Genomic DNA, 12,384 nt, shown 5'->3' with positions numbered 1-12,384 from the left:
AAAATCATCACAATTAAAAGAACCAAAGACTTAAACTACTTCAGTCTGTGTGCATTGAATTTATTTAATACACTAGTTTCACAATTTTAGTTGAATTACTGAAATAAATGAACTTTTCCACGACATTCTAATTTATTGAGATGCACCTGTAGACAGACAGATGGACGGACCGATAGATAGATGCTGTGTGACTCACAGGTGTGATGTATCCCAGCACAGCTCCTCTAAAGTGTCGTGTGGACACACACTGGGGACAGAACCTCTTCTCCTCTCTCACTATGTCCCGCCACTGAGGCTCCGTCACCGCCAGACCGCGCTCCTGCACCGGACGATGCCGTCTTGCCGTCTTCACACACACACACACACACACACACACACACACACACACACACACACACACACACACACACACACACACACACTCTCTCTCAGTGTTAGCATATCCAACAGACAACACTCACACAGATCACAGCAGTCTCACCTCCGCCTCCTGGATCTTACTGGCTTTCTTGCCATCGGTCTTTGATAATGTGCCTCTGACTGCAGGCAGCAGCAAACAGACGAGCAGAAGCGTCAAATCTGCTCTCATTCTGAGGAGCAACAGACACGGATTATAATAATCATAAATCTTTTGATATCAACACTGCACTATGGTGTTACCACAGTATCAATGAAAAAATGGTACGGGTTTTTTTCTGAAAAATAACGCGTCTCAAATGCAGCATTAAATGCACCTGTGCTGCAGTTTTAACACGAGGGACAAAATTAAAAGAAAATCCAATCACTCACCCGATATGTGTCTAATAAGCTTACTCTGCGATATAAAGGTTCATGATCTTCCGCAGAGATGATGTGGACATACAGGTTCGACACTGTGTGCATTTACTGTCACGTGACCCCGAACCGCTGCCGTTTTCAAAATAAGAGTCTCTAACAAATTCTTTACGATAAAGCTGAACAAATAATTTCGCATCGTTTCTATGAAAAGTACTAAAGCATGAATAAAACATGTAAATGCATGCATATTAAAAAGTGTGTGTGTGTGTATATATATATATATACATACACACACACACACACATGTATATATACAGTATGTTTATATGCATATAAATGTGTGTATAATTATATAATAAAAGAATCAAAAATATAAATACAATAAAAATGGTAAAGCATATCAAACAAATATAAATATAATACATACAGGTAATACCACATAAAGCTGGAATCATCAAACAGCTGAGAAGACAGGCAGATTTTCTAATCAAAATCAGAGTTTATTTTCTAATTCACATTATATGAGCAAACAGAGAAACAGGAGAAAAAATAGAGATAAAAAGGTAGATGGAAGCAAATGAGCGAGGGCTTTCAGTCCCTGCTAATAACACTAAAACAGCCTCGCTCGTCCTGCGATCCTGGTTCAGCGGTGACTGAAGAAGCCCTGAGGATGATTGTACTTGAAGGGCTTCAGACGACTGGGACCCCTGAGAGAAAGAATTGAGATTTCACATGAACACCACATATTTGTATCCACCAGAAATCATGGAAATTATTAGCCATAATAATTCAGCAGACGCTTTTATCCAAAGCAACTTACAAATGAGGACAATGGAAGCAATCAAAACCAACAAAAGAGCAATGGTATGCAAGTTTTTGCGTTAGGCTAACTGAGATAGAGTTAGAGGGTCAAATAAAGATGGAAGAGGTGTTTTTAGCCGTTTCTTGAAGATATTAATTATATTAATTATATTAATATTCTGGGTTAAATACAAGTTATCATGAAATCAAAATTTAAAACTTATTTCTAAAAACAAGCATTGCTTAATGTGCACAATTTATCAACGCATATCATACGATTGGGAAAATGCCTGTATTTTGTTTAAATGTTAACAATGTTAAACATTGTTAACTTCCAGCAAACAACCATTTTGATTCGTTCCTCTGTGTATTTGCAGAAGGTCTAGTGTGTTACCTGGCAGTACGCAAGCACATCTTCTCTCTGGGAAACTCCTTGGGTCCCTCAGAGCCGTCACACACTTGACTCTCCATCTCCAGATACACATCCAGACACACACACAAGCGCTGGATCTGATTGGTCAGGAGCTGGAGACCCGGACGAGGCCCCTGCAGCTCGGCCCGGAACACGTTCACCTCGCTCTCCATTCATCTTTTTAAGTGGGAGAACTTGCACAATTGGTGGCTGACTAAATACTTTTTTGCCCCACTGTATATTTTGAGAATATTTATATGTATATATTTGTATAAATATATTTAACATATAAACATAACATTTTTTTTAAATATATACATGCATGTGTGTGCATTTATATATACATAATAAATATAAACAATACACTCATATATGTTATGTAAACAAAAACCTTTATTTTGGATGCGATTGTTTGACAGCACTAATCTGAATAAGATTTATTTCATTTTAGTTTTAATAATTTTATGTGCTTTTGTCATTTTTATTTTTTATTTTTTCCATATAGTATTTTCCATAGTGTTGTTAGGAGGTTGCTAGGTTCTTTTGGATTGCTATTAGTTTGCTAGGGTCTTATTGGTCGCTAGGAGACGCATAGTATTTTTTTTAAATATATACATGCATGTGTGTGCATTTATATATACATAATAAATATAAACAATACACTCATATATGTTATGTAAACAAAAACCTTTATTTTGGATGCGATTGTTTGACAGCACTAATCTGAATAAGATTTATTTCATTTTAGTTTTAATAATTTTATGTGCTTTTGTCATTTTTATTTTTTATTTTTTTTTTTTATTTAGCTTTAATTTGTATTTCAGCTGTAGCTTAAGTAATTTTAGTGCTTCAACTTAAAACTTCAACATTTTATTTATATTTATTTTATTTTGTTTAGTTGTCAGTGTTATTTTAATACAATTACTGTACCATTATAGTTTTTTGGTATTTTTATATTTGCTGTTTTAATTTTAATTTTAAAGTTTTAGTAATTTTGTTATGTTTTTTGTCCTTTTTATTAGTTCTATTTAGCTTTAATTTTAGTTTTAGTAATTTAAGTACTGCAAATTATTTAATTTAATTTAGTTGCCAATACAACAGTATTATTTTAGTATCACTGATATTCTATTATCATTTAATATTTTGTTAATATTTTGAATTAGGTTTTATTTATTATCTGTTTCAATTACATTTTTGTTAATTGTCTTTTAATTTTTCGGTTTGTTTTTCCCAATTTTATTGTTATTCATTTTTAATATGTCTATATAGTTTTTGGTTGTAGTTTATTTAGTTTTAATAGCTGAAATAAAGTAACTTTTTTATATTTTATTTTATTTCAATAAAATATTTCAGTAATTACATTTCTGACACTGTCACACAGGACACGTTTTAACCTGCTCAATATATTATCATGATTTTATGTATAATTGCGTTTTAATAGGTTTTCATGTTGTCTTAGCCATTTTAATGTGTGTACGTCTTTAAATTAGTCTGGGTCTGCCTGTGATGTGACTGATCACATGACAGGAAATAGGAAATGGACAGCATCAAGGAGGCAGCATGCCAAACAAGCAGTGTCATTGCTCACGACCATTTGGTGATCACCTGAATAGCGGAGTTACCATTGTGGACTCGCCTTTCCAGCACTTTTGGATTATCACTTCTGTGGACTTTTGTATATACACCGGTGGACACTTATCACATTCATATTGGGACTTACAGCACACTAGGATTCTTAAGGACTGTTTTAGGGCATGGAACTGAAAGACTCTGTGCTTTTAACAGCCGAAATGATTCTAGTTTTATAGTGTCGTTTTAAGTCTCTTGTGAATATTGTAAATATATATTTGATTTTCACTTTTAACATTGTTGTCTGTCTCATCTTTTTAAACACTCAAAGCTCGCACACAGTATAATTTGACCCCATTTTAACAATTGTAAATTCGACCAACAGCCGAGCCGAACGTTACACATTTGTATGGTTTTAGTGTAATTTGTGTAATTTTATTTCAATTAACAAAATATTTTAATTAGGGATGTAACGATTAACCGCAAGCCGGTTGAAAATCGATTCAAATATGTGACGATTCAAATCGGTTGAGATGCCAAACAAATCGCGATATAATTAATATAATTGGAGTAGGAGTTTATATGATTGTATCTCTGAGGGGAACTGACTATCTTTAGAAAAGTTTATGTGGTATTTTCTTTTCATCTTGTCTCTGAACAATGCATATTAAAGTAGGGTTCCTTTGTTTACAGCGGTAACCCAGGAAACACTGTATCATTGCTGTTCCATGAGCGCCACCTGCTGGCAGAGAGTGAATCTGCGTCTCATTCAGCTCGTCTGCTTTTTCGTTCACATTTCAAAATTATACAATCTAATTTAGATTAAAAACTACTCATGCTGCATGTATGCTGCATCTTTGTTTGGATCATGATTAAAATAGAGCGGTTGCCTCTAATTTTAAATGCAAAGAGCACAGACAAAGCCTTAGTTTGTTCATATTAAGAGATTTATTTTATTTGTGTAACGTGTTTGATTTGGGGTTTGTTTTAAAATTTCAATTTAGTTTTGTTGTATTTCGATTTCACAAAGAAACCTGTAGCAATAGCCTAATAAACCGACACCTTTTCATTTACTGTAAAATGCCTTCAATCTCAAAATCGTGAGAAAATCGAATCGTGAAATCAAAATCGTGAGTTGAGTGAATCGTTACATCCCTAGTTTTAATAGTTTTAACAGATTTAGTTGTAGTTTTAGAAAAGTTTGTTAACCATAAAAATACTTTGGTTTGATATTCCTGTGGCTCAGTGGTAGAGCGCTGCGTCAGCAGCGCAAAAGGTCATGGTTTCAATTCCCAGGGAACACGCATACTGGTAAAAAAAAATTATAGCCTGAATGCGTTGTAAGTCGCTTTGAATAAAAGCGTCTGCTTAATGCATAAATTAAATTAAATTAAATACTAGAGTAGCAAGTAAATGAGATATCATGGATTTCAAATTCACCCGCCACCCTAAACATCACAAACACTCTCTAAGTGCATGATTTTAGGCCACAATAAGCTACAAATTCAAACCGAACATGTCGACAGTGAAGAGTCTGACACAAGAGCACAATTCCCACCTGTTCCTCTCTCCACAACCGCCATGAAGAACAGATCCGTCTCACGCAGCAGACCGGCCTTCAACACATGCTGCACGAAGCCCAGTTCCTGTTCAACAGGAACCAAACTTTGAGGCACTGATTTTCACTCAAGAAACCAAATTTGCACTAGGCTTGCCCACGATGTCGGTGAATTCTTTAAAAATCCTACAATGTGATTTTCTGGATTTTTTTTCTCATTTTGTCTCTCATAGTTGAGGTATACCTATGATGAAAATTACAGGCCTCTCTCATCTTTTTAAGTGGGAGAACTTGCACAATTGGTGGCTGACTAAATACTTTTTTGCCCCACTGTATATTTTGAGAATATTTATATGTATATATTTGTATAAATATATTTAACATATAAACATAACATTTTTTTTAAATATATACATGCATGTGTGTGCATTTATATATACATAATAAATATAAACAATACACTCATATATGTTATGTAAACAAAAACCTTTATTTTGGATGCGATTGTTTGACAGCACTAATCTGAATAAGATTTATTTCATTTTAGTTTTAATAATTTTATGTGCTTTTGTCATTTTTATTTTTTATTTTTTTTTTTTATTTAGCTTTAATTTGTATTTCAGCTGTAGCTTAAGTAATTTTAGTGCTTCAACTTAAAACTTCAACATTTTATTTATATTTATTTTATTTTGTTTAGTTGTCAGTGTTATTTTAATACAATTACTGTACCATTATAGTTTTTTGGTATTTTTATATTTGCTGTTTTAATTTTAATTTTAAAGTTTTAGTAATTTTGTTATGTTTTTTGTCCTTTTTATTAGTTCTATTTAGCTTTAATTTTAGTTTTAGTAATTTAAGTACTGCAAATTATTTAATTTAATTTAGTTGCCAATACAACAGTATTATTTTAGTATCACTGATATTCTATTATCATTTAATATTTTGTTAATATTTTGAATTAGGTTTTATTTATTATCTGTTTCAATTACATTTTTGTTAATTGTCTTTTAATTTTTCGGTTTGTTTTTCCCAATTTTATTGTTATTCATTTTTAATATGTCTATATAGTTTTTGGTTGTAGTTTATTTAGTTTTAATAGCTGAAATAAAGTAACTTTTTTATATTTTATTTTATTTCAATAAAATATTTCAGTAATTACATTTCTGACACTGTCACACAGGACACGTTTTAACCTGCTCAATATATTATCATGATTTTATGTATAATTGCGTTTTAATAGGTTTTCATGTTGTCTTAGCCATTTTAATGTGTGTACGTCTTTAAATGAGTCTGGGTCTGCCTGTGATGTGACTGATCACATGACAGGAAATAGGAAATGGACAGCATCAAGGAGGCAGCATGCCAAACAAGCAGTGTCATTGCTCACGACCATTTGGTGATCACCTGAATAGCGGAGTTACCATTGTGGACTCGCCTTTCCAGCACTTTTGGATTATCACTTCTGTGGACTTTTGTATATACACCGGTGGACACTTATCACATTCATATTGGGACTTACAGCACACTAGGATTCTTAAGGACTGTTTTAGGGCATGGAACTGAAAGACTCTGTGCTTTTAACAGCCGAAATGATTCTAGTTTTATAGTGTCGTTTTAAGTCTCTTGTGAATATTGTAAATATATATTTGATTTTCACTTTTAACATTGTTGTCTGTCTCATCTTTTTAAACACTCAAAGCTCGCACACAGTATAATTTGACCCCATTTTAACAATTGTAAATTCGACCAACAGCCGAGCCGAACGTTACACATTTGTATGGTTTTAGTGTAATTTGTGTAATTTTATTTCAATTAACAAAATATTTTAATTAGGGATGTAACGATTAACCGCAAGCCGGTTGAAAATCGATTCAAATATGTGACGATTCAAATCGGTTGAGATGCCAAACAAATCGCGATATAATTAATATAATTGGAGTAGGAGTTTATATGATTGTATCTCTGAGGGGAACTGACTATCTTTAGAAAAGTTTATGTGGTATTTTCTTTTCATCTTGTCTCTGAACAATGCATATTAAAGTAGGGTTCCTTTGTTTACAGCGGTAACCCAGGAAACACTGTATCATTGCTGTTCCATGAGCGCCACCTGCTGGCAGAGAGTGAATCTGCGTCTCATTCAGCTCGTCTGCTTTTTCGTTCACATTTCAAAATTATACAATCTAATTTAGATTAAAAACTACTCATGCTGCATGTATGCTGCATCTTTGTTTGGATCATGATTAAAATAGAGCGGTTGCCTCTAATTTTAAATGCAAAGAGCACAGACAAAGCCTTAGTTTGTTCATATTAAGAGATTTATTTTATTTGTGTAACGTGTTTGATTTGGGGTTTGTTTTAAAATTTCAATTTAGTTTTGTTGTATTTCGATTTCACAAAGAAACCTGTAGCAATAGCCTAATAAACCGACACCTTTTCATTTACTGTAAAATGCCTTCAATCTCAAAATCGTGAGAAAATCGAATCGTGAAATCAAAATCGTGAGTTGAGTGAATCGTTACATCCCTAGTTTTAATAGTTTTAACAGATTTAGTTGTAGTTTTAGAAAAGTTTGTTAACCATAAAAATACTTTGGTTTGATATTCCTGTGGCTCAGTGGTAGAGCGCTGCGTCAGCAGCGCAAAAGGTCATGGTTTCAATTCCCAGGGAACACGCATACTGGTAAAAAAAAATTATAGCCTGAATGCGTTGTAAGTCGCTTTGAATAAAAGCGTCTGCTTAATGCATAAATTAAATTAAATTAAATACTAGAGTAGCAAGTAAATGAGATATCATGGATTTCAAATTCACCCGCCACCCTAAACATCACAAACACTCTCTAAGTGCATGATTTTAGGCCACAATAAGCTACAAATTCAAACCGAACATGTCGACAGTGAAGAGTCTGACACAAGAGCACAATTCCCACCTGTTCCTCTCTCCACAACCGCCATGAAGAACAGATCCGTCTCACGCAGCAGACCGGCCTTCAACACATGCTGCACGAAGCCCAGTTCCTGTTCAACAGGAACCAAACTTTGAGGCACTGATTTTCACTCAAGAAACCAAATTTGCACTAGGCTTGCCCACGATGTCGGTGTGAGATGCTAAACATCCCCCGATTTGAAAGAGTATTTCCAGACTGGAAGAAACGTACAGTGAACTCCTGGTAGCTCATCATGGTCCAGCGAGTGAGACCGGAAACCACTTTAGCAGGAAACAGATGCTGGCACTCGCCGGAGACGGGAATGATGCTGTGCTCTGGAACAGAACAAACCCACTGCACTGTTAACGCAACTAACTAAACAGACAGCAGCATTCAACAGCATCATGGTTCAATTATTATATTTATTAAGGGTGCATTTATTTAACGAAAGATACAGTAAAAACAGTAATATATTATTACAATTTAAAAGAACTGCTTTCTACTTGAATATATTTTAAAATGTAATTTATTCCTGTGATCAAAGCTGTATTTTCCTCCATTCTTCAGTGTCACATGATCCTTCAGAAACCTTTCTCATTATTATCAATGAAAAGAGTTTTGCTGCCTCATATTTTTGTGTAGTGTAATGCATATTTATTGACTAAATACACATCTTCTGAATTTATCTATGGGATATCTTGTTTCTAAATATGGGTTGTTGAATTTGTTGACCTTGGCCAGTAAATAACCACCAGGCAAACACCCAGAATTCCTCTGTAACCGCATAACAAACAAATACACAGAAACCTCAGCTACTGCAAAGCAACACCAGATAAACACAGTGAACATCTGACCGTCTCATACCCAGCGAGCTGAACTGCTTGTGTAGGGCCAGTCGGGCCTGCAGTCTTCCTTGCAGCAGCTTCATGGTCCTCTCCATGTGACTGGCGCTCAGAGCGTTGCCCATCAGCTCCAACTGAAACAAACACACTTCATGACATTACAATACTGCTAACTTTTCACCGATGTCAATAATAAAGCTTATTTTGAAGTTTTCTGCAAGTTTCATAAAGGTACATTTTAGACGACTTCTATATTTAAATATTTAGGGATCTATACAATGAGTAAGGGCTGCACAATTAATCAAATTTCTAATCGCGATTACAATTATGGATATCACAATTACATAATCGTTCAAAGCGCCAATTAATCGTTCAAAGTCCACTTATGTTATTCTGCATGCTTAAGATGCGTTTTTTTTTCTTTCTACATGTGATCTTAAGGGTTTTTCCATTGTTTTAATTTTAGTATAACATTATAATACCATTCATATTTTTACTTTTTTTATAATTTAAAGAAGAAACCAATCTGATGTATATTTGACATTTGAGGCTTAATACTATAGAAAAGCACTAAAGGTTTTTCAGTTAGTGTTTTCAGCTTGTTTATTTTCATATAAAAATACGGCATGCAGTTGCATCAAACAATGGTATAAACATCATTCAGTGTAAATTGTGATAATCATAATTAATAATCGCAATTACAATTTCAATGGAATAATCGACAATTATGATTTTTGTCATAATCGTGCAGCCCTACAATGAGTAACACTTCAAAATTGGAAAATACATCTTTCAACAGATCTCCATTACTTTTTGATTCATTTAGCTTAGCTAGAAATATGGAAATAAGTGTTACTCCTGATCACACTGAAATAAAGTGACGTCCTTTCTCAGTATTTTTGTCTTGTTTTCCAGTGCAAACTCTTAAATCAAGATTTTTTATGAAGCAAAATGACATTCTGTTTAAGAATTTGATCAAAATTATGCTTATGATTCAAATAAGATCAAATACCTGCAAATGTTTCTAAAAGCTTAGAAAAAAAATCAACTTCATTTAAAGAAAAACAAGCTTTCATACTCCACAGACAGGTATTTGTTCTTGCTTTAAAAATAAACTCACTTAATTTTGCTTAATTTCTCAGAAAACAAGATTTCATATCTTCATTTTGCATACTCCGAGTCTGCATCTCGATTTAAGGACACTTAAATATTTGTAATAGAAAACAAAATTGAGGAAGATATATGATTTTTGCAGTGCATACAACATTTAATGCCACAGCTTTATGAATTTAAGATGTTCTGCTTCAATTTAAACTGCAAAATGTAACTCAAACATTTCTAAAGCAACACACACCTGTGCACCATCAGACGAGAACTGCAGGCCTCCCAATTTCTGCACCCAAACATACGGATGTCCAAGATCTGACACATAATCCACAAATGTAGTGATTCTGCACAGAAATGTACATTTTATTTTAGATTTTTTATTTTTATTTTAATTACTTAATGCCATATCAAAAGCAAAGGATTTTTCATGACACATTCGTAGTAGTATAAATTAAAACAATCATAATGCCAATACATTTTAAAGAAAAAAACATTTTAAAAATAGTTTAATAATTATTATACGCAATTTAATATTTCAAATATATTAAAAAGCTAAATAAAATATATACATATAGTATAAACATTATATATAATGCAAATCTAGTAAAAAAAAATTATGTAAGCACTAAATCTGTCACCTAATATAATTTAGTTAAAGGGATAGTTCACCCAAAAATGAAAATTACCCCATGATTTACTCACCCTCAAGCCATCCTAGGTGTATATGACATTCTTCTTTCAGACGAATACAATCTGAGTTATATTAAATAATGTCCAGGCTAATCCATGCTTTATAATGGGAGTGGATGGTAGCCCAAAATTTGAAGTCCAAAAAATTGCACCCATCCATTATAAAAGAAGTCCACACGGCTCCGGGAGGTTAGTAAAGGCCTTCTGAAGTGACACGATGCGTTTGTGTAAGAAATTTGAAGTCCAAAAAATTGCACCCATCCATTATAAAAGAAGTCCACACGGCTCCGTGAGGTTAATAAAGGCCTTCTGAAGCGACACGATGCGTTTGTGTAAGAAAATATCCACATTTACAACTTCATAAACCTTAATCTCTAGCTTCCGCAAACTGTCGTACGCTCGTTCACGAGAGAGTGGCGTCCAGCGGATGACGTAGCACGTAAGCGTAGCATAAGCTCCGGTGAGAATATGCTAGTCTCGCGATAAACAAGATTTGTTTACAGCAAAGGAAACCCAGTGTCCTCTTGGCTTATATCGAAATCCTTCGACATTTTTCTTTACAAATCCTCGTTTTGTACTACTAATTTGTGACCGGCGTTTTGTTTCGCTCTCTCCTCTGCGCTTCCACGTTCGTCACCGCGTTCGCCTACGTGCTACGTCATCCGCTGGACGCCACTCTCTCGTGAACGAGCGTACGACAGTTAGCGGAAGCTAGAGATTAAGGTTTATGAAGTTGTAAATATGGGTATTTTCTTACACAAACGCATCGTGTCGCTTCAGAAGGCCTCTACTAACCTCCCGGAGCCGTGTGGACTTCTTTTATAATGGATGGGTGCAATTTTTTGGACTTCAAATTCAAATTTTGGGCTACCATCCACTCCCATTATAAAGCATGGATTAGCCTGGACATTATTTAATATAACTCAGATTGTATTCGTCTGAAAGAAGAATGTCATATACACCTAGGATGACTTAAAGGTGAGTAAATCATGGGGTAATTTTCATTTTTGGGTGAACTAACCCTTTCATTTCTTCTTATTATGTCAGTATTACGCAATCTCTGGTGATATTAATACTAGGGTTGGGTATCGTTTGAATTTTATCAATTCCGATTCCGATTCTGCTTATTGATTCCGATTCCCAGTTTTGATTCCAATGTGATTATTTGAAGTATCAAATTACTTTCAAAAGGTGATTTACTCTATTTTAATCGCTACCGTACACATCGTACACACGGTTCATATCTGAACTATAAACTTTTATCCCAGTACTTCTGTGATTTGAATGTTTGTAACACAGAAATAATGATACTGTGTGGCTGAAAAGACTGTGAAGCTGTTTCATTCATGACAGACAAATGCTCTCTTTAGGTCAGCGGCAGCGCGAACGCAGATTTAAATGTTCAAATAACACTGATGTGATCGTATGCTGCACAGACGAACCAAGTGATCACAACATTGATCGCACATGTCAAAGGTTGAGGAATGAAACAGACGAATTGTGATTTAGGAATAGAATCACGTTGGTGTTTGAATCGCGATCTTTAACGATCTATTAAATTAAAGTGCTTTGTCATGTTGGTGGTGACACTTCTCTTGCAAAATGTTTATCTATCACAAATATTATACTTAGCTTTTTTGGCTTCTGATCGCAAATGTAGCCAAACTTTGGAGCGCTTAGATTAGCGAGCAAGGTCCTGGCAGAT

At 34.2% G+C, this 12,384-nt stretch overlaps 2 protein-coding genes across 2 annotated transcripts in view; both read right to left on the bottom strand.

Annotated features, from left to right (window-relative positions):
• Window positions 1-908, bottom strand: part of LOC107551396 (chitinase domain-containing protein 1-like) — a 7,334-nt gene extending 6,426 nt beyond the window's left edge. Inside the window, exons 1-3 of the mRNA XM_016232979.1 lie at window positions 790-908; window positions 482-590; window positions 171-346 (exon numbers count right to left, since the gene is read on the bottom strand). Coding sequence (XP_016088465.1) covers window positions 171-346; window positions 482-589 — 284 coding nt within the window. The 5' untranslated portion in view covers window position 590; window positions 790-908. The remainder of the gene's footprint in view (window positions 1-170; window positions 347-481; window positions 591-789) is intronic.
• Window positions 909-1,256: 348 nt separating this feature from the next.
• The window catches only part of LOC107551395 (THO complex subunit 5 homolog), a 19,284-nt gene continuing 8,156 nt past the window's right edge, over window positions 1,257-12,384 (bottom strand). Inside the window, exons 15-21 of the mRNA XM_016232978.1 lie at window positions 10,237-10,333; window positions 8,905-9,016; window positions 8,272-8,375; window positions 7,997-8,131; window positions 5,099-5,205; window positions 1,973-2,155; window positions 1,257-1,484 (exon numbers count right to left, since the gene is read on the bottom strand). Coding sequence (XP_016088464.1) covers window positions 1,421-1,484; window positions 1,973-2,155; window positions 5,099-5,205; window positions 7,997-8,131; window positions 8,272-8,375; window positions 8,905-9,016; window positions 10,237-10,333 — 802 coding nt within the window. The 3' untranslated portion in view covers window positions 1,257-1,420. The remainder of the gene's footprint in view (window positions 1,485-1,972; window positions 2,156-5,098; window positions 5,206-7,996; window positions 8,132-8,271; window positions 8,376-8,904; window positions 9,017-10,236; window positions 10,334-12,384) is intronic.

This window comes from Sinocyclocheilus grahami, unplaced genomic scaffold, assembly GCF_001515645.1.
Source record: "Sinocyclocheilus grahami isolate Dianchi unplaced genomic scaffold, SAMN03320097.WGS_v1.1 scaffold423.1, whole genome shotgun sequence".
NCBI lineage: Eukaryota > Metazoa > Chordata > Actinopteri > Cypriniformes > Cyprinidae > Sinocyclocheilus > Sinocyclocheilus grahami.
This window is presented reverse-complemented; position numbering and strand designations above follow the sequence as displayed.